Source organism: Anas platyrhynchos, chromosome 2, assembly GCF_047663525.1.
Source record: "Anas platyrhynchos isolate ZD024472 breed Pekin duck chromosome 2, IASCAAS_PekinDuck_T2T, whole genome shotgun sequence".
NCBI lineage: Eukaryota > Metazoa > Chordata > Aves > Anseriformes > Anatidae > Anas > Anas platyrhynchos.
Window position 1 is genome coordinate 112,021,221 of NC_092588.1, and position 22,402 is coordinate 112,043,622.

Here is a 22,402-nt window from a genome sequence, read left to right on the forward strand (position 1 = left end):
TCTTCTCGACCATTTCTGCTACGGTATTTGCACTGCTATGGTATATGCACTTTTTTTAAAAAATAAGTAGTTGTGTGTAGGCCAGGTATAAGAATCCAAAATGACTGTGCTGCAAAATGCTAGTTCAAATGGTTGGTGAAGCCAAGCATAAGCAAAATAATAAACAGATGTGAGTCACCAAATATAGAACACTTAAGTCCTAGCTGCAGAGGGACACAAATGAGATGATAGGGTATTAGGAGAAAGATGCAATTTACAGGTCAGAATGTAATAGTAACCTTTCACTGTGAAAATTGAAAATTAACCTTGGGAGTATTGGATCACTTACAGCTTATGTGGTACTTTTATTGAAGAAGAAAAATCTCTAAAAAGACTTCCTGTGATTTGGGGATTTTAAAATGCTGCTATTTAAAGTGTGTTCTTTTCTCTTTATTTAACTGCATCTCAATGCATTTTCATTTGTCGGTGCCTACACAGACAACACTACGAGGATTTCTTAGGAGTTCATACAACTTTTTTTTCCCCCCTAGTTTAAATTTTCATTAGAAGCTACTTAGTAATTATTTACACAATTTGTATGAAATTCTTAGTGGGCATTAGTCGTCATGTCGGTTGAAATTACCTGAGTTTTTTCCTGCTTGTGTGTCTTTTATCACACTGCTCAATTTTAATTTTTGTAAGCTTTCAGAAGCAAAACATTATTTTGATGTAATAAGATTTTGTACTGTATACCGGTGTTTTTTCTATGAGAGGGTTGAACAGCTTAAACATTTACTCTACTGACAGTTCTTTGTCTTTAGCCTAATCTATACAAATGCAATTGACCTCTCACATTTAAATGTGTCTTTTTTTTTCTTTTGTCTTCTTTAGGTAGCTCTGGTGCAGTGGACAGAGAGTGTTGGTCTTACACTAGTTAACAGGGATTTGACCTCAATGCAATTGAAGACCCCTGGTGGACACATTCTGACATACTATATTCTGCAGATTTTCCCCTTCACTTCTGAGAGCAAGCGCATGGGAATCATAGTTCGGGTAATTTGGGGGGGGTGTTGATTTTAATTTCTCAAAAGCTATTTTTACTGAACATTTATTTTGATATTTCTTAATAGAAACTTGATGCATCAAGGAGTGTATTACACTGGACTTTCAAATGGAAAGTAGACACTTGGTGCAGGTACACACTAGACAAGCAATTGTATAAAATTCAGGCCAACCTGATGTTGCAGTGAGGTTTATAAAGGACAAACTCTTCTCTCACGTGGAACACGTTAGTTTCAGTACTTCATGCTTAGGCTCTGATGTTGCAAGTTTTAAGCCTTCATTTTTAATTTTCATCTTACAACGTGTGTTTCCTGTTCAAGGGATAAACAAGTGGAACAAATTTCTTGCAATAGTAGTTTGCATCTTTCTGTTCTGTATCACTACTGATACTGCTTTTTCAGGCATGCATGCACACAGCAAAACGCCGCAAGGTCTCAGATGTACCGGGTATATGCCTTACTTTATATGCTTATATACCACTTATATATCTGTTAGATGTCTAGATGGGAACATAATAATGATTGTTAAAACTTCAACTGCAAGAAAGCCACCACGCCATGCAAAGGAAGGTTTAAACCTCTGCTAATGTTAAGCCATGCATACTGTGTACTTCTGTCCTGATTAAAATCAGATACTGTAACAAAACAGCTTCAGATAACATGGTTATATGGTTAGATCAGTACTAAGTCCTAATCAAATAGGTGTTGAACTCATCCTATTCCATATTTGTAAGTGGATAACAAACCAGGCATGCCATCAGCCTTAGGCAGAGGTAGTTCAGATAGGGTAAGTGCATGCTCAGATCTGGAGAGATCTTGGCAAGGCATTTCATTAAGTGAGGTTGGCATTATGAGCCTGCTTAACAGTGTGTTAGAGATGTTCAGAGATATTTTATGAAGCTTGTAGACCAGAGGAATCCATTATTTCTGCAACATCACCAAACTCCTGATTTATGTAATATTTGCCTTGATTGTGGATTGTTTGAATATTCAATGAATGTTTCATCATTAAAACATCTGTTAAATTCATTTCAGTGTTATTTGTTAATTTCTAATTTATTTGTTAATTTCTAATGTTAATTTCTATTTCAAAGATGCAGAGCAAACTTTCTGTTTCAATTTAAATAACGAATGCCACAAAAAAAAAAAAAGTAGTTAGAGTGGGCATAGCAGTGATACTTTAAAATTTATAAAGGACAAGTATTTTAGGGATGCTGGGAACCTGCTATATTGACTTCAGTTAGAACTGATCCCTTTACATGGGAAAGTAGGGAATGTGCATCTATGGAATTGGGAATAATTGAAAATCTTAACATAAAACAATAAAACTTATGCAACGATTTGCAAGGTACTTCATTTTTATTCATAAATGACAATCCATTGAATATTTCAAAAGATAATTAGGTTATTTGTAGGCAAGTTTTGACTGTATAAGCAGATTTTTTTTTCTATTTCTTATGTAAAATTTTAGGATGAATCTTCAGGAGATATTACATTTTATATGAAGGGTGCAGATGTTGCAATGTCCACTATTGTACAGTACAATGATTGGTTAGAAGAAGAGGTAAGAAATAAAGTCAACATTTACTTCAAAAAATATATATTTTTTTTTCTTTAAATGTCAAATTGAAATATTAAATGCTATTGGAATAGTTTTAAAGGAGATCCCGAACCAGTGTGGCAATGGCTTTTCTAATTCAGTTACATATACTCTGAATGGGTTTTTAGGATTTAGAAATCTTTCCAATTCTTGTACAGCACACAGAAAAAACAAAGGTAGTAGTCACAGAAGAGCACATTCTTATTTAAACAGGATTTTTTTTCATTGACTGAGGTTTCGCGTAAAACCTAATTACATCTGAGTATTATGTTATAAATCTGTTTATCCTGTAATAACCTTTTATCAAATTCTACAGTGAAGTATGATTATGAATTAAAGTTTAATATGGGATGTAGACAAATTGAAATAGCTTTTTATCATATTTATTATATTTAATATAAAATACAGAGCAAATTTCAAAACTGATTAATATTTGTCACTGTTTGGTTCTAGTAGGTGCCGGCAATCATCTTATTTTGACCTGACATATAGACAATATGTTAATACAATGATTACACCGTGTATGTTCATAATGATATTGGCAATATGAATCAATATGTGCTGCAGGGCAGTTTGATTTATTCAGGGACATGAATAAATTAAACTCCCTGAAGACCTAGCGAAATGTCATAAAAATTACTTTTGGCGATAATGATGCACAATTAATTGTAAAATACTTGTTTAATTTATTTAGCTTTTATGAGGTCAAATCAATAAGTGTTTTGTTCTATACAGCCTTGTTTTTCATTAAGATATGCTATTCCACGGCTATTTTTAATGTGTAGTCCTTTTTTTGACAAGAGGTACGTTTCTCTGAAAAATATATGTATATATTTAGTGTTAAAAATAGTTTTAATGTGCTTTTAAAACAGTTTTAATTTACTTTTAGACTTCAGCCTACAAGAGTTTTTCTTTAAGCTTGGAGAGAAAGTCTTAATTGGCTTGCCAATAGTATACTACTTTGGGAAAACTGAAGTGAAAGTGTTTTTGTGACTTCTCCAAACTAATCTACAGTCTAAAGAAACAAACTGTTATGCTACAGACACTCCCTGCTAGTATATGGTATGAAATGTGTGCATACACTTAAATATTTCCATTATTATTCTATGCTTTGGTCCATTTAGTGTGGTAATATGGCTCGAGAAGGACTGCGTACTCTGGTTGTTGCCAAAAAATCACTGACTGAGGAACAGTATCAAGATTTTGAGGTATGAAGGGATAGAATGATCTATATTATTCACGTTGCTCTTGTGTTTTGCTTTATTTATTTACTTCAAGGGGAACATAATCTTTTTTACTCTGCTAATAAGGTAAAGAAGACAACTCATATTGAAAATACTGATAGTTGAGGTATGACAGACTATTACAGATCTTACAGAACATTATTGATTGTTCTGCAGGTATGCACAGAATACTGTTTAAATTTAAGTGACTGGATTGTATTTTCCCAGAGGATAGCATAATGTTAATTCCGTAGCTTTAGTCTGACCAAAAAACCTTCTTGTTCTCAAAGATGAGAGCAGTTTCCACTTAGATGTTGAGATGCCTAATTTATAGAAGGTCTTCAGAAGGCTCTCTTGAGTTTACCTGTCAGAAAAAATGCATATAAGATTAGATGCAAATCCACTCTTTTAATTTTGTTCTTTATTGAAGATATTTAAATGCAACTTTTTATTATAACTGATAGGCCAAATGCTTACTTTTTTTTCTTAAGTCACAGCCAAGTCTAAGTAGTTTTGTGTTTGTGCAAACAGAGTCGATATAACCAAGCAAAGTTAAGCATACATGATAGAAACTTGAAAGTTGCTGCTGTTGTAGAGAGTTTGGAGCGAGAAATGGAATTGCTGTGTCTCACTGGAGTAGAAGATCAATTGCAAGCAGATGTTAGACCAACTCTAGAGATGCTAAGAAATGCTGGAATAAAGGTAATGAACGCATACTGTTGTGACACACAATCTATCATTTATTAATGTTTGTGTTGTTTGTTTGTTTTTCTTTTACAAGACACCATTTATAGTTGTCTACATTAAGGTTCATTCAATAAGAAATATGTGAAGTCCTAAGTGCATTCTGGGCATGATCTAGCAGAAACAAGTAGGCACTGTGTTCAAAGATCCCTTGCAAACCACAGTTTTCATTAATCTTAAACTTTTATAGGAAAAAATGCCAATGTATGTCCCTGTCATTTATCCTCCATTTGCCTACAGTGAATTGTCCTAGCTGAAATTTATACTAAATCAGTTTGGGCCAATATTCTTATTTTGGCTTGGCACTCACAAAAAGTTTCAGCCAAGTTCAAAAGGTGAACTGTTTGAACTACAGAAGAGCCCAGACTCTTCTCAGGGGCACCTACTGAAAGCGCAAGAGGCAATGAACGCAAATTGAAATACAGAAGTTCCACTTGAACGTAAGAAGCAACCTTTATACTATGAGGGTGATCAAACATTGGAGCAGGTTTCTCAGAGAGTTTGTGGAGTCTCCATACTTGGAGAAGTTCAAAACTGCCTTGACATAGTCCTGAGCAGCCTGCTGTAGTTGACTCTTCTTTGAGCAGGGAAGTCAGGGTAGGTCATCTCCAGAGGTGCCTTCCCAAATAGGCTATTCTGTGATTCTTTTTTTGTTGTTTGGTTGTTTTTTTAATTAATCGCAGCTTCCCAAAGGTTCTCAGTTGAATTTGCTGGCAGCACAGTGTTGTGCAATTGGAGAAATACATATTTGGATTAAAGCCTTGTGATCACATCACATTTCTTTAGTACAGTGCAACGAGTGCAAAGTACTTGTATGTAGTACTTCATGTACATTATTTTCTTATTTACTGTTGATACTTTTTCCATATGTGGTCCATTCTAACTGTTAAGAGATATCTGGATCAGTATGTCCTGCTATGAATAGGTGTAGTGTGACAGTTTTTAGGGTTTCTTATCAATGGAGTTTTAGGATTTCAGATAACGGAAATTGTTCTGACTTTAATCACAGCCCACATTATAGTAGGCTGGGAACACAACAGTAACTATAGATAGGTCATAAAATTATAGATTACTCGATTACAGATGGGAAAGCAGTAATGAGGGTTTTGTGAAGTCACAGACCATTTTTGTTAGTGTCCATATTGATCTTACCTGAGACATACGGGAACAGAGGTAGACAGAAGCTTATGGTTTAATAAAATTGCAACTATTAACTCAGTAACTATTTGGTAATAACTTCTGCAGCTTAGGTCATTCATTCTTCCTTGTTTTTTTTCTATTTGGTATAGGGCTAATGTTATTTCATACAGGCATCCTTCAGTCTTGTTGGTGTTATGGGGTTGAGGAAGAGAGCTGTTTCATTTTAAGAACAGATGGATCATCAGCCTTATTCCTACTTTAAGGAATGCATTCATCCCAGTTTGTTGTGGTCAGTGGGCAGGATTTCTTCAGAGTATTGGGTCTGTAGCTTTTCCTCCAGGATATGCCATCCAACAGCTTGGCTGCTACTTGGTAAATTCTTACTAGGATCACAAACTGTTGTCACATCGTTTTGCTGAGCGGCCTCAGTAGTTATTTCCCTTGTAGTTGGTTCTGTATCCTCTGCTTTTTGGTCAAGGTAGTATTAGGGCCATAGGGAAGGTCTTTTATGCCTGTTCAACTGCCAGTGGGTTGCCACAAAGTTTCCCCTTGTCTTTGTGTAAATTGAGACGTAGACTCTTGTGATAGGGAAAGAAGAATGAAAGATTCTTAAAGATGAACCTTTCCTTTGTGTGTTACTGCAGTAAAACCTGCTCGTTATTTTTTGTTAAAAGTATTTATATCATTATATATTCCATGGTAATCTGATTTTATGGGGTACCAGAAAAAGGTTGGAGAAAATTTTCATTCAGATATGGACAACAGATTTGTTAATATTTGACAGAATTAACTCTTACATTATTTTGCAGATATGGATGTTAACAGGAGATAAACTGGAGACAGCAACTTGCATCGCAAAAAGTTCTCACCTAGTGTCTAGGACTCAGGATATTCACATTTTCAGACCTGTAAGTATATGTCCGACTTTTTTGTTGGATTCATCAAAAGACAACTAATACCAATTTTGTTTTGTTTGAATACCAGTTGGCTACTTGTTATAAAATAGATGAGTTACTGTAGAGAGCGTCATAGCAAAAGTCAAGTAGAGTATTACTTAAGCTAGGTTGTCATTCAAGGATTTTAGAATTGCAGAGCATTGCTTCTGTTTAAGGGTGGTTGTTTTTAGATTTGTTCATATGCTACAGAAATGTTTGTGGGCATGTTTAGGCGAGCCAGGTTTTACATGCATTTTTCACTCTTAACTTACACAATGGATATGTCTGAATAATGATAATGGGCATGTCTGAATAATGATAAAGAGAGGTCCATGTGAGGTATTGAGCCAGTAGGAAACAGTTTCTAGGAACTTAGGCAATCTGAATATGGTTCTAGCTTGTTCTAACATTTCTGTTAATAGCATTCCTTAGACTCAAGCAGACTTAGTCCTGAATTAAACTCTGATGCCAAAGTCCCCTGTATAGACACAGTTCAGATGAAAATCAAAAAAATCTATTTTGATTTTTCCAATAAAACATGTACATTTTTTTTAATAGACTGATTAAGATAATTGTTAGAAAAGTAAATGGAATATTTTTCTATACATATCAGTTATATTTAAATAGTATCAACTCCACTCAGCTCAAACAAAAATAAAGATTTTCCAGACTTTTTGATGCTGTGTGATCAGACATATGTCTGTGTTTGTTCTAAATGAACCACTTGCACCTACAAAAATAATTATATGAATATAATTTACATGTAAATGTAGTTTCTTATGAAGCATCAGAATGGCAAATTAGGCCCTGCAGACTATTTGCAATTAAATTATTAATGCTTCTGATAAAACTTCAGATCAATTTTTGTTGACCTTTCCATGTTGTAACATTACAAATTGTCTTCCTGAACATAATCTATTTAGTTTGAGTCAGATTTTTATTTTCATTACCTTGACTAGTAATAAGAGATCAACATAAAACTGCGTTAACTGAGAATACACAAAGTTTTAAATTAGTTAGAAAATAGATTCATACAACCTTATTTCTGTGGCTATATTTGCTGCAAAAAAATGAACTCCTGGATTAATGTAAGAAAATACCTAGTACTTTAACGCTTCTATTTTGCTTATAAATTAGTGAATAAATAACTTACTAGTTTGGCTTCCCAAAAAGATGCATTTTGTTTTTCTTGCTGTCTTGTTCTTAACATTCTCGACCTGTTAATTTTATAATGAAATTAATTGATATATTGTTTACATATATATGTGTGTGTGTGTGTATATATATATATATATATGATATATATATATATATATATATCATATATAGAGAGTTTTCAAAGAAAAAAATACCTCTGCTAGGTGAAGGTAGAACAGAGTGGACAATTAGTGTTCCTCAGTGTGTGCCAAGTGCTGACATCTTATAATCTCTGCAATGCAGAAAGGTTATTGTGGACCAATGCAATCCTTGGTTCCTAACCGTTGGCAGAATAGGAGCTTTCTATTTATGTGTTTCATTGTGGGAAAGGAGGGGAAAAAATCTGAATTGTGATATGAGTATGGGTTATTCTGTTTACAAGTGCATTTTAAGGTAACCCAAATTTTGCATGGTAGAGACTCTTCTCCAGAGGGATGAATGTCTTTGGGCTGTATGTTATTGTAGGAAGTAATGTGATTCAGACTCATATATATCAAAACTTCAGGCACAGTGTTGACAGAGCCAAAATTAGAGGTGTAATCAGAGTTGGTTTTATTCTCTGCTTGTAACTTTGGCCTACGTGATAGCTCTAAAAGAAGCTGATGTATATTGAAGAAAAAAACACCTTTCTCTTCAAAATCTGTGTATAAATTAATTATGTTTTGTGTTCTAGTTCAAAACCTTCCAAAATCCATTTGGTAGCCTTTGAACTATTTGGTTTGGGGTTGGTGCGTGGTTTTTTTTGTTTTGTTTTGTTTTCCCACATTTGACATCCAGGCCACTCTGAAACAATAGTTATTTAAATTATTAAAAAAAAAAAAAAAAAGCTATGATGTAATTCTTCTGTATTTTGTCACCTGGTCCTGTTTGTGTACTTGTGCAAGATTCAAAGTGATTAGTGCTATCAAGCACATTTTTCTGTCTCTTGAACTCTGTTTACTTATCCAAACTGAAAGAACTACTAATATGAACATCTTGCATTATTCCAAGAATATATTTTACTGGTTAATAAAGTCTTTTTCTCTGACTTGGGGACTATATTTTCCTCTGACTCAGCCAAGATGGAAAGACTAGGGTCAGATTGAATTTAAGATATTTAAATTGTATTAATTCATTAATATTTCTGCCCTAGTCTACTTTTTATGAGGAACCAATTAGTCTGACTACACAGATTTTCTTTGTCTGAGGATTACTTTTTCACTCCATAGAGATTCAAGACTTACAGTCACATCCCATTGGTACCATTGGCAATGCAGTACCCATTGGTACTGCATTAGAATAAAACGTTTGTTGAAAAAATAAAGCCTTGTTTCTTGTTGTTGTTTTTTGTTTTGTTTTTTCCTTTAAAAATCTTGAGTGAGTGATTTTTATTAAAGGTTGCTACTCGAGGAGAGGCTCACTTAGAACTAAATGCCTTTAGGAGGAAGCATGACTGTGCCTTGGTGATATCTGGGGACTCACTTGAGGTAAGAGTTTGGTTGCAGTCAAATTGTATTTATACTTTATGAACTAAGTTCATACAAACTATTTCTATAAAGCTTTTGTAACTATTTTTATAACGTATCAGTGGCTTCATGCTCTTAAACTTTCTTCCAATATTTAAACATATAAGTTTTCCTTAGAGTTACTACTGTTTTTCATTCAGTAGTAAAAAGAGCATGTATGTTCAAATTTTGTTGGTTCTCTGGGCTCCTGTATAGTAATAGAATGAGATTTGTATATTGCGTGCTGTAGTGCTGTCTCTTTTGTTAACTCTAAAATGCATTAGCTGTCCAAATGAAAGAGAATGTCAGTTTAAAATAATAGATTGCAGTCAAGGGACAGTGGCTTTTGCTCCCAGAGGGCTGTTTTTTAAGCAGGACCTCATAAAAGAAGTCTTCATACTGTGTTTGAGTACATGTATTATTTAATCTTAAAAATAAATGTGAGTGTATTTTTCTCTTAGGTTTGTCTGAAATACTATGAGCATGAGTTTGTAGAGTTGGCTTGCCAGTGTCCTGCCGTAGTGTGCTGTCGATGTTCTCCCACTCAAAAAGCCCATATCGTGAAACTGTTACAGCATCACACTGGAAAACGCACCTGTGCAATAGGTAACTGTTGACACTATCTTCCATTGCAGTAGCTAAAATCTGTAATAAACTTACACAGTAGGTGGCACCATTGAGAAACAAAACCAAAGAGATTTCTTTATCAACAGCCAGGTATTTACACAGTTGTAGCAGAAAATGTCATTCCGTGAGAAAGGTGTGTTTTTTTTTCCTTACTCCACAGGAAAAAGTCTTGATTGCTGAAGTTATTAATCATAATCCATAGATTAACTGTAAGAATTTAAAAATATATTAGGAGATTCCTAAAATACTTTAAGGCCAGGAGAGTAAAACCTCTGAAGTGCTGAATACTGCAGTGACATTTTCCAGGTGATGGAGGAAATGATGTCAGCATGATCCAAGCAGCCGACTGTGGAATTGGAATTGAAGGCAAGGTAATGTTACCAGGTCAATTCTCAAATATGACATGATTCTTAAACAACATTAAATCGAATATTTCAAATTTAAGTCTGCTATAAGATGATAAAAAAATGCTCGGTCTTTGAAATAATACTTTCTCTGCTTCTGTGCTCTCTGCTTTATCTTTTTAAATACAAAGAGCAAGAAAAGCAGAAAACACTAGTTATTTCTGTGTATATATGCATTTACCTGAAAGATGCAAGATAGGCAGTTAAACGTACTTGTTAACTGCCACTGCATTTTTTTAAAATGCACACCAAAAAACTGTCCTTTGTGTCATGCTGTAGAGTTGATTTCTGAAGCAGTAGTAAATTCGACTTGTGAAATTAATTATAATTTATAATTTTGAAATTTGAAACATATGTTCTACAGTGGGTTTCATATTTGTAACCTTTTTTTGTTCTAGGAGGGAAAACAAGCTTCCCTAGCAGCTGACTTCTCTATCACACAGTTTAAACACATAGGAAGGCTGCTGATGGTACATGGCCGAAATAGTTACAAAAGATCAGCAGCACTTGGTCAATTTGTCATGCACCGAGGCCTTATTATTTCAACTATGCAGGTATTTAAAACTTTGTTTTCAGAATAGTTAAATGCACTCTTTGAAAAGTCACAAAATCTTAAGCAGTAATGTGTTTTTTTTCTTTATTGTAATGTTTCATATACAGAATTATGTTAAATATGTGTAATTGTTGTCTTTTGTAGGCTGTATTTTCATCAGTCTTCTATTTTGCATCTGTTCCCTTGTACCAAGGATTCCTAATGGTAGGGTAAGTTCAAACCAACAGTTGTGGTATATGTTAATAATTACAAACACTTGTTAAGTAACATGTAGTTGGTGGCTGGACCATTTTTAATACATTTATCATTGGTATGCTAACGACACCTGGAATGAGCCTACAAATGAACACTCAACTAGGTTGGATACGCACTTACATCCACTACATGACTGGGGAGATTCTCTGAAGAGGGCAATCTGCCATTGCCTTAGAAGAAGAAAAACATATAGTTTTTTTGACATACAGGGTGAAAATGATAGAAGAAATCTCACAAACCAGTTTTAGCTGTTACACAAATTGCTATAAAAGTCTCACTGAGAATCACAGATTCATCTGTTAAAAAATGGAGCTGAAGCTACTGACTGAAATTTCCTCTGAAAGTGCACCAAGTCCACTACATAGATTTCCATTCTGGATCATGCATGCAGAATATGGAGTACCCTTGTCTTGTTGCAAAAGCTGCTTTAGAAATATAGCTCCCCCGGGTTATTCAGCTGAGGTATATGGATATATTCACGTTTCTCACTGTTCTCTGCCCCTCGTGTCCTAAGAGCTTCTTTCTATACTTGTTGTATTTCATTTAAACAGTAGTAACTCAAATTGTAGCCAAATCAAGGTCTGATTTCACCAGACACCGCAGAAGGAAACAGTAAACCTCTCCAAAATGCTTGTAAATAGTTCTGCTAACCCCTATGAAAATATATACCATGTGGTCTATAGGTATACAACTGGCACTTGCTTACTAAAATCTAAAGCCACTTTCTGATCTGGTGAGACTTCCATTAATTCTCCTATCTTTACTGTAATGTCAGGGACACAGCACTTGTTTTTTTCTTCATTTTTCATCCTCTGTGGATGAGTTTCAGTGCCAGTTCTTTTAACTGGTTGTCAAAATGCAAATACATAGTAAATATGGTAGCAGACAATACATTTGGGTGATATATGTGGACAAAAGACATCTGGTTATTATTTCTAGATAAATAATGTGTCTATAACTTCTCACAAATGGCAGCTCTCAGAAGCCTAAGACCAGGTTGCATTTGGACAATAGAATCATAGAATCATTCAGGTTGGAAAAGACTTCTTAAGATCATCTAGTCCAACTTGTAACCTAGTACTGAAGTCCACCACTAAACCATGCTACTCAGTTACAAATCTGCATGTTTCTTGAAGACCACCTCCAGGGGTGGTGACTCAACCATCCTTTGTAAAGCTGCATTAGTAAATTTCTTCAGTACTGGGTAGAATAACCAGTTTAACTTCATTTACATTAAAAGAGTAATTGAACTCAGTAGATTAATTTAAAATTGTGATACAAAAATGTCAGTTTGTGCTTTCCTTTTATATAGGTATGCAACCATATATACCATGTTTCCAGTCTTCTCTTTAGTATTGGATCAGGATGTGAAGCCAGAAATGGCATTGCTGTATCCAGAACTTTATAAGGATCTCACAAAGGTATGAATGTTCTCAGTGCTCACGTGTGAATAACCGTTGAAATCTCAGGTGTGGAAAAACTCTAAATTCTTACAGAGAGAAAGAAGGTAAACTGTACTTTGAAACTGCTCAGGATGCGTAGATGTACAGACTAGCTTTTTGTTTAACTTAAATGACAGTTCTTGGCGATGATGAATCACTGGCTTTCACAGCTTATGTTGAACTTCAAAATATTTTAAAAAGTAGAACCCAAATAAATCTCTCAAGTTAAAAAAATGAGAACATGAAGAAACTGGGTTTGCAGTACATTCAGACAGATAGATGATGATCAGGAGCAATTATGGATAAGTAGTACAGGAAGTTATGTACTTTACTAATACTACATTTGACTTCACCATTATAAGGCAATCTTACTGTGAGCGTTTATTATCATAGAAACATAGAACGGTTTAGGTTGGAAGGAACCTTAAAGATCATCTGGTTCCACACTGCCTTAGTGGTGACACTGAGGAGCGTACCTATTTCTGCACATTACTTCTGAAATTCTGGACTCTAAATGCAAATCTCAACTAAGGCTATTCAGCTAGCATTACAGAAATACGTGTTGATGTGGACTAGAACTGTATTCCTAGGAACTGGTTTCTTCTCTGAGATGTGCTAATGGTCAAAAGGCTTTTAGGATTTTAAGGTTAAGATGTGTTGGCATGACTCATGGACAGATTCTTCCTCTGTTGCAAGAACAAGAGAAAATTAGCAAGGTTCAGGGACAGGTGTGGACACATACCATGGAGAAAACAGTGATTCAACATCCCCGTTCCTGTGGCTCCTACAGATGCTAGAATAGCGGATGAACACTTGAAAGGAAGTACAATTTTTTTCCTTTGGAAAAGGGGAAACATAACCCCCATTGTTAAAAGGGAAAAAAGGAAGACATGGGGAACTACAGGGCAGTCACTATGTACCCACCAAGGTCATAGGTCCTGTTTTATGCTTAGGCTCACAGAGAACAGATAGGTGGCATCCAACAGATTGGTGACAGCCGACATGGCGTCACTAAGGGCAAATCATGCCTGATAAATCTAATGGCCTTCTACAATGGGGTTACAGCCTTGGTGGATAAGGTAAGTGCAACTGGCATCATGTAGCTGGATTTGTGCAAAGTATTTGACACTGTCCTGCAAAACATACTTGTCTCCAAATGGGAGAGAGATGGATTTGATGGATGGAGTGCTTGATGAATAAGGAATTGGCTGGGTGATCATTCTCAGAGTTGCAGTCAATGGCTAGTGTCCAGGGGTAGAGATAGTGACGAGTGGTGTCCCTCAGGGGGGGTCTCTGTTGGGTCCAGAAGTATTTAACATCTTCGTTGGTGACATGGACAATGGCATTGAGTGCACACTCAGCAAGTTTGCCGGCAACACCAAGCCGCATGGTACAGTTGACATACTGGAGGGAGGGAATGCCATCCAGAGAGACCTTGACAGGCTTGAGCAGTGGGCCTGTGTGAAGCTCATGAAGTTTAACAAGGCCAAGTGCAAGGTCCTGCACCTGGGTCAGGTTGTTCCCAAGAATGAATACAGGCTGGGCTATGAGTGGATTGAGAGCAGCCCATTAGAGAGGGAAATGGGGGTACTGGTGGATGAAAAGCTCAACATGAGCTAGCTATGTGCACTTGTAGCCCAGAAAGACAATTGTATCCTGGGCTGCATCTAAAGAAGTGTGGCCAGCAAGTTGAGGGATTTGATTCTCCCTCTCTACTCTGCTCTCATGAGACCCCACTTGGAGTACTGTGTTCAGCTCTGGGGCCCTCTGCACAAGAGAGACATGGACCTAGTAGAGTGAATCCAGAGGAAGGCCTCGAAGATGATCAGAATGCTGGAGCACCTCTTTTATGAAGACAGTCTGAGAGAGTTGGGGTTGTTCAGTCTGGAGAAGAGAAGGCTCCAGGGAAACCTTATAGCAGCCTTCAAATACTTAGAGGGGACCAACAAGAAATTTGGGGAACGACTCTTTGTCAGGGGGTGTAGTGATAGCACAAGGGGTAATGGTTTTAAATGAAATGTGCTAAGAGAGGGTAGATTTAGATTAGATGAAGAAATTCTTCATTCAGAGAGCGATGAGGCATGGGAACAGGTTTCCCAGAGTTGTTAAGAATGTCCCTGCCCTGGAAGTGTTTAAGGCCAGGTTGGATGGGGCTTTGAGCAACCTCATCTAGTTGGAAGGTGTCCATGCACATGGTGGGCATAGGGGGGCAGAGGAGCTAGATGATGGTCTTTAAGGTTCCTTCAACTCAACCCATTCTATGATAAGAAAGTAAGTAAGAGGGCTCCCCACTTTCATCTGAAAATTATTCGGTGCCTGTTGTAGTAAAGGCTCAGGAGTGATTTACCCCCTTCTAGTGTCATAAAGTTAAATCAGAACTCAAGCTTATTTTTATTTTAGAAATCTTGCTAATTGGGAGCTATGGTCTAAAGTGGAATCAGGGTCCAGTACTCAAAGGAAAATGAGTAGGCATTCATAGGAAAAACAAAATCTAGTATTTCTTGTTGCTTGTACTATAATTTTTTCCTGTATGTTAGTCTGTCTGCAACATTCTAGATTGTATACAGATTTATGAAAATGCCTTCAGCACCTTCCAATGAACTCTGTGTTTACCACAAAATGTTTTAGCCTCTACTGAAATAATTGAATGAGTTAATTCATCAGTTTCTACAGCAGTGAAACACATACATTTCCCTGTAAAGTGCTGATTCTTGCCTATTCTAGTGACCACACTTTTGTGGTAGAAGTCCAACTTCTTACCCTTTTAACTTTGTAGTTCTAACATATTCCATCAGTACTCTTACAGAATGCAACTCTTCAGCACATACAGCATTTATTGTTTGATGCATGTGATTCAAACTATAACATGTAGTATCACAAGATCAAAAATATATTTGGTAATCTTTGCTTAAATAATACTTAAAATAGTCATGTTTTTTCCAGGACTGCAAATAGTTTATCCAACATTTTGAAGTGACTAGTAGTAACTTTACCTTTTGTGTGAAGTTTAGGTCAGTAGGCACAGAATTCTCTTTTTCTTGAAGCATACTTTTGAAATAACATAAAAGCCTTAAAAAATAATTATTTCACTGTAATTATTCTTCTGAAAACAAGCCATAGCATTGCAAACTAAGGTGTATATTTGCTATTTAAAACCTTAACTGTCCTGCTCCTTGATTTTGACTTTGTGCAGTTTCCATATGCTTTTGCAATGAAGTAACATAAGTATAAGTAGAAGCTTTTTAGCCTATATCTCTTCAAAGACTGCTTATTATACTTGCAAAATGTCTCTGTAGCGCTTAACTATTAAGATATATGAAATGAGTAGATTTTTTTTTTTAAGTAATGTTTACCTGTCCTCTCACTTGTTTCCCTTAGGGAAGATCTTTGTCATTTAAGACCTTCCTCATCTGGGTTTTAATCAGTATTTACCAAGGTAGGAGAGCGTCATGACTTTACTGAACTGAGAAATTTTTGTCTGCTATTAACAGTATTGTTTTTCAGAAGCAGATTGAATTCCCAAAGCTTAACATTTCATCAGCAGTTATATATATTGCTTTCTGTTTATCTCGTAAATCGATATTCCTGTAGCGTGCCAGGACCATTCAAAACATGGCATAGATTGGTATTTTTATTGATGCATGTCACCTAAAAAAGGACATGGTTTTAATTAAATGCTAATCCAGAAAAATTTTAATGAGTGCTTATCACATTGCATATACTTACACAGTAGTTTTCTTTCATGGAACGACAGAAGTACTGTTGAAGAAATCTGAATTATGTAATCAGTTAAAAGTAATTACACTTTCAACAATCTCTCATTTATAGCACTAGACAAAATGAGGTTAATTAACAGTTCATCAGATATATTGCTCTGAAAGGTGTTTAATTTTCTAACAGTTTTATTTCTTTACTGCTTTACTTTTGTTTGCTTTATTTCACATGCACAAAGTACAGTAAAGCACTTCTCTTTTTATACAGATTAATCTTGTTACCTTATTGAAAAAATGTTAAGAAACTTTTGTAATAGGCAATAAAATGTTCGGTGTGCATTTGTAAAAGATGGTATGCTGAAATTTCATTGTGGAGTTTTGTTAACTTTGTGTGCCTTTCCCAGGTGGTATTCTGATGTACGGAGCCCTGCTGCTTTTTGAATCTGAATTTGTACACGTCGTTGCCATTTCCTTCACTGCCCTAATCTTGACAGAGCTCTTGATGGTTGCACTGACCATACGAACATGGCACTGGTTAATGGTGGTGGCTGAATTCCTCAGTCTTGGCTGCTATGTGGCCTCTCTTGCATTTCTAAATGAATACTTTGGTGAGTAATGTTAGAAGTATTTTAGCAAATAACCGTGCTTTGTAGCATACCGTTTGTAATATTTTTTTCTCATTTTTTGTTGAGTGATGTTGCACTTTGTAAAATAGAGCATTCTCCGTAGAAAATATGAGTTGAAATTGAACTTAATTCATGTTGATTTTAAATATTCTCTTACCCTGTTCTCATAGAGGCTTACATTTTTTTTTTCCTGTTATTATGATTTATCTGCATGATAAACTTTACTGGAACCACACGTGCTTTTCACCTGCTTGATTTGATCTTCCAGTGACAATCTAAACTTCTCAAATTAACTTCAAGATTTGCACTATTGAAATGGATATGATTTGATAAAATCAGTATCTTTCACCAAACTGGTGAATTACTTTTTATCTCATTAGATATAACTGAAGAGCTGAAGTATTTCTAAACTAGAGAGTGAGGCAGAAGGTTTTTAAGATATATTATATAAGAATCATCATGTTTCCTAATTATATTAAGCTTACTTTGTTTTAAATTGCTGTATACCATACTATGTCTTACAGTTCTAATTATTCATAATTCACAAGTTGAAAGGAGAGGATGCAAATCTTAACAGTCAAGGATCTGAGCATCAAAATAGTACATATTTCTTCTTATATCAAATTATACTTCAGTAAAAAAAAAAATACTATCTCTTAGTGTGGTTTTACAGATGTTACTTACTGAAATATATGTGACAGTTTTGATTATACCTCACAAGGACTAGAATCCAGCTCCACCTTCCTGTTTTTCAGGAGCTATTGAGTAAGAAGTTCCCTTCTTCACTTGTTACTTCCTATATCAGAGTTAGATGTGTTATATGGTAGTTTCCAGTATTCTGATTTCACTCTCTTATGTCCAAGGTGTTTAACACTAGAGTAGTGTAGTTACATTATATAGTTACTTTTTAATGAGTGAATGCTTTGCTGCCTGTCTCAACTGTTCTGTTAACTTCCCAGATTTATCAAAAGTCAAATTTTAATGAACAAGCAATCTTGCTGCACTTGATACTCGTATTATACACTATTTTAGGTTTTCCAGAATACCTTTTTCTTTTCTCTGACACTAGTACACAGACTCTTTAATAGAGATTATTGGGTTGGTTCCCGAGTTTCTCCAGCTAGATGGTAAATGAATGAGCAAGAATGTATACAGGTACAAGCTCTTTGTTCTGAACTTACAGGAACTTCATAAAGCGGGAGTTGCTGCTTCACCTTTTTAAGTTCTCTGTAGTGGTGGCAGCCAGTCCTTCAATCCTTTGTTGGTATTTTTCATTGAGAAACACCTTTAAGGTGGTGTTCATAGATGTTTCTGAAAAAAAAAAAAAAATAGGTGCTTTGTTTCGTGTAAACTCTGGTGTAAAGGGGAGTACTTTACTACCTCTGTGTTTGCTAGACAAGTGTAAACAAATTAGTAAGTAAATGGTTGTATGGCTTCCTGTAGCCTGTGGTCTTAACTTTTGTATGTTTCATCTTCACTGATGAATATTTTAGGGGTACAGAAAAAGCTGCAATTTCATGAGCTTTCCTAGAGATGTATTTTTGTGTGCATTATTCATCGGTTAACCTGAAAAAATGCATTTCAATTTCAGAAGCAGTCACTTGTGCTTAGCACTTTTCCTCTTAATCCATCAGATTATAATTGGGGGAGAGAGCATCTCTTTTGGTTCATAAAGTGTAGTATAAACCTAAGTGATGGTTTATAGTGCAGGGTAAAGAATAACTTTAATGTGTCTGGGAAAACAATCCAGTTGACTCTACAGGCAAATAAACTGTTTCTTTCAATAATGTTATTTATAACAATCACTGCTTGCAAAGGAATGATATCACGAGTATGACTGGGTACTCAACTTAGGAAAACAAAAATATTTGATACTGCTCTGCAACTCTCCTTCATAGAATTAAATCAGTTTTTAGGTTTCTGAGTAAATCACATGCAATGGTTTCATCAGACATGTCTCTATGATGTGTTACATTGGCATTTAATATGCCTAAGCAGGTTAAAACTATCTACGAAGTTTATGCAATGGAATCTACATATACAAAGTATTTTTAAATGACTATAGTTGGAGCAGTAAAGCATTTCTTTTGCTGCACCTTTCTGAAGAGAACTTTTGTTCACATCTAAAACAGTTCTAATCACCTGGCTTATAAAGTAGATTGTACTTTTAGGTTGAATCAAGCAAAATAAGAAACTGCCTAGCTACTTAAAGCGTCAAAACATATCCAAATAATCTATTTTCAAAATGTTTTGTATTAATTTCTGTTTAAAATCTTTCAGTTGTTGTATGAAAATCAGTAATATTCCAGTTAATGCTACTAATATCTTTTTCATTTCCTTTTTTGTAGCTAATCTTTTGTCTGTTTTTTGTTTTCTCTTTTTCATGTAAATTTCATATTTTCTGGAAATCTATCCTTTCATTTTCATTCTCCCCCTTTGTGAAACAGGTATAGGCAGAGTGTCTTTTGGAGCTTTCTTAGGTAGGTGAAGTTTAACTTTTCTTGAAGATTTATTGGTTTTGGGGGTTGGTCTCAGATCTTTCCATGATTCTAGAGTACAACTTAACCATTGCAAACTATATTCAAAAACTTCAGTAGCAGTAGTAGTGTGTCACCATTCTTGTTAATGTTTGTCACAGAAAACTTTTGACTGCCACATCTACTTGTGGCAATATAACTACATTGCTTTCTCTCTACTATTTTGGGCTGTAACTTAATCTCTAAAGTTTTAAGAATCATTTGGTCTAGTTGTTGTGCCTGTTTCAGGAAAAAAAAAAAAAGAATACGGAATAAAGGATCCAAAAAAAGATACAACCAGAACTGGTTGGGAACTTGTATAAATATTTCAGAAAAATAAGGATAAGGTGGCTTAACTTTTTCATATGAGAAAGTCTTGCTATTAAATTGAGATCCCCTAAAATTACCTTGTTCTGCAAAACAGTGTAAGGAGCATAAAGGAACTCGTCAGCTCCTATTTAAAGAAAACAGTTGGCAAAAATGAAATGTTGAGGTTAACTGTCTCTGTGTTGTTTTGTTGCTTTGTATTTATTTATTTATTTTGCCTGGTTTTAAACAATAGCATAAGCAAACAATTAAGAGAGTTTTATTGACTTTGCTCTATGAAAGTTCCAGTTCCATGTTATCAGCTGCCATTATTTATTTTCCCTGTTTATTTCTGCAGATGTTGCCTTTATCACAACTGTGACCTTCCTGTGGAAAGTGTCAGCAATCACTGTTGTAAGCTGTCTTCCACTTTACATTCTCAAGTACTTGAAGCGCAAATTTTCTCCTCCAAGTTACTCCAAGCTTACCTCGTAAAAGTAATTATATTCCTATGGTTTTTCACTCACACCAGTCTGCAAATCGCACATTCACTGTGCTTTAGTGTCTATGGATTTATGTTGGACTAAATAAGTTAAAAAATAAAAATCAAAAGTGATCAAGTGAACAGAGCACAAAAAGAAAAGGAAACATCTGACAGGTACATAACACAGAAGTACACTAACAAGACTATCATAAATAAACTAAATTTTCCTTTTGTTGTTTTATTTCAGTTTCAATTGCTCATTGTAAAATAAAACTAAATTACATTTGATTTGACAATGCTTCTGAATGATTTCATTGCTGTAAAGGATTTTTTCCTGCTGTATTAATCTTCTGCAAGTTGAATTGAAAGCTTCAATGATTACATAACTTCCTAGTTCAAGTCTTTTCCTTTAATGTTTATGTATGGAAAAGTTCATTCATTCATACTTACTACAACGAACCTAATACCTGTAAATGTCGTCTTTATTAGCAGCTGAATTTTATTTGTCATCAAGCATTGATTAATATGCACTATTTGAATTATGTACAGGTGTGTGCATAGCACAGTATTATTTTAGGAGCTGTTGTCCTTTTCTGTACTCTTGAGTTCTGGCACCAGTAAGCATTACAGATCAGTGATGTTGACAGCAGTTCTTTAAATGCACATTAAAGCCAGGTTGCACAAAAGCAGTTTAAAAAATTAAATGATACATTCTGTACATAATTCCACAGTACCTGTTGATCTGTACAGATGTCAAAGACATAGCTGCTCAGTAAATATGTTTTAAAATTCTTATTCATTTTGTATTTGTAAAACTGCAAATAGTGTTAAAGTACATTTCTATATATGAGAAGTCCAGTAAACCTTGTATTAGCTAATATATTTAAATTGCCTTGTAATCTGTTTACTTAGGTTACTCAGGTAAAATGAAATAAGATGAACACATGAGCATTGTGATAGGAAAATCTGTCATCTTCCAAGTTGTAAATGTTATGTTTTTATAACTCAGTTTGGGTGCAAACTGTTAAAAGAAAAAAAAATCAAAAGGTTTCGCATGTTGTGAACTGTTAGAGTTGTGTATCTTTGCTGAGTTATGACATTTTACAGCAGTTGAAGATTTGTTCCAGAAACTCATATGCTCTAATCTGATACAGTCCAAAGGGTCCAAATCTTGTGTGCTGTGCTGGAAAGTAGGTTATATTATTTTAGTTTCCCATTGTGATATAATCTTGCTTTCTCAAGAAGTACATATAACAAATTCAGCATAGTCTATTAATTAGTGGAGAAGATCAGTATGATTACCCATGCTTTATTAATTTAGAAAAAAAAACAAAACAAAAAAAAACCAAAAAAACAAAAAAAACAACGTGGATGTTATTTTTATGTTGGACTTTATGCCTTTACAACATTAATCCTTGTCTAGTATCTTATAACTTCTCCCTTATGCGGTTATAATATTAGATGAGTGATATTTAAGTGATAAATCTACTTCCTGGGAGAGCAGAGGAAATTGCTGCAGAGCTATTTGGACTATAATCCACTCCAGTGATTTTGTTTTGAAAGTTTTTCTTACTAGTTATTTATCTGCCTTTTTTTTTTTTTTTTTTAATTTTCATTCCTCATTATAAAAGCAATAAAGCCTAATTTCTACTAAATGTTATTAATGGTATATGTATTGAATGAAACTACTGAAGTAGTATTTCTTTTAATTAACGCAACATTGCGGAGTATTCTGCTCTGTGTCCATCTGTAAACTCGCTTCTGTAAAAACCCCCACCAGGTGTCACTGTTCTGGCATACTAGCAGAAGCTTTTCTTCCTGTTATGTGGCTTTGGCAAGGTACTCCTGGTTTATGTTTTTAGTTTAGTCCTGATACCTTTTTTGTTGCTGATTTGGTTTCGTTTTCTGTTTTTCCTCGGTAAGTGGTAATTATTTTGAACCAATTAAGAAAAGTTAATGTGTGCCATTCTGAGACATGATGATGTTTTTTTTCAGACTGTCTTATGCATTGTGAGCCCCAAACCATACAAGTTAGATATAGTAGGGAAGCAAAAACTTGGAGACCTTCATCACATATTTGATATTAGAAAATGTGAAAAATCAGAAATTAAAC

General features: G+C 34.9%; 1 protein-coding gene across 3 annotated transcripts in view; it reads left to right on the forward strand.

Annotated features, from left to right (window-relative positions):
* ATP9B (ATPase phospholipid transporting 9B (putative)) overlaps positions 1 to 21,349 on the forward strand; it is a 164,056-nt gene extending 142,707 nt beyond the window's left edge. For 2 of the 3 annotated variants that reach the window (XM_038174268.2, XM_038174270.2), the window contains 15 exons: positions 871 to 1,032; positions 2,512 to 2,604; positions 3,765 to 3,848; positions 4,395 to 4,565; positions 6,557 to 6,655; positions 9,256 to 9,345; positions 9,825 to 9,969; positions 10,297 to 10,361; positions 10,793 to 10,948; positions 11,092 to 11,156; positions 12,515 to 12,623; positions 16,023 to 16,080; positions 16,762 to 16,965; positions 19,431 to 19,463; positions 20,164 to 20,444. In XM_038174268.2, the coding sequence (XP_038030196.2) occupies positions 871 to 1,032; positions 2,512 to 2,604; positions 3,765 to 3,848; positions 4,395 to 4,565; positions 6,557 to 6,655; positions 9,256 to 9,345; positions 9,825 to 9,969; positions 10,297 to 10,361; positions 10,793 to 10,948; positions 11,092 to 11,156; positions 12,515 to 12,623; positions 16,023 to 16,080; positions 16,762 to 16,965; positions 19,431 to 19,463; positions 20,164 to 20,300 (1,671 nt within the window). In that variant the 3' untranslated portion in view covers positions 20,301 to 20,444. Of the gene's footprint in view, positions 1 to 870; positions 1,033 to 2,511; positions 2,605 to 3,764; positions 3,849 to 4,394; positions 4,566 to 6,556; positions 6,656 to 9,255; positions 9,346 to 9,824; positions 9,970 to 10,296; positions 10,362 to 10,792; positions 10,949 to 11,091; positions 11,157 to 12,514; positions 12,624 to 16,022; positions 16,081 to 16,761; positions 16,966 to 19,430; positions 19,464 to 20,163 lie in introns of all 3 variants that reach the window. The other variant, XM_038174269.2, reaches the window with a different exon arrangement.
* The last annotated feature ends 1,053 nt before the right edge of the window (positions 21,350 to 22,402 follow it).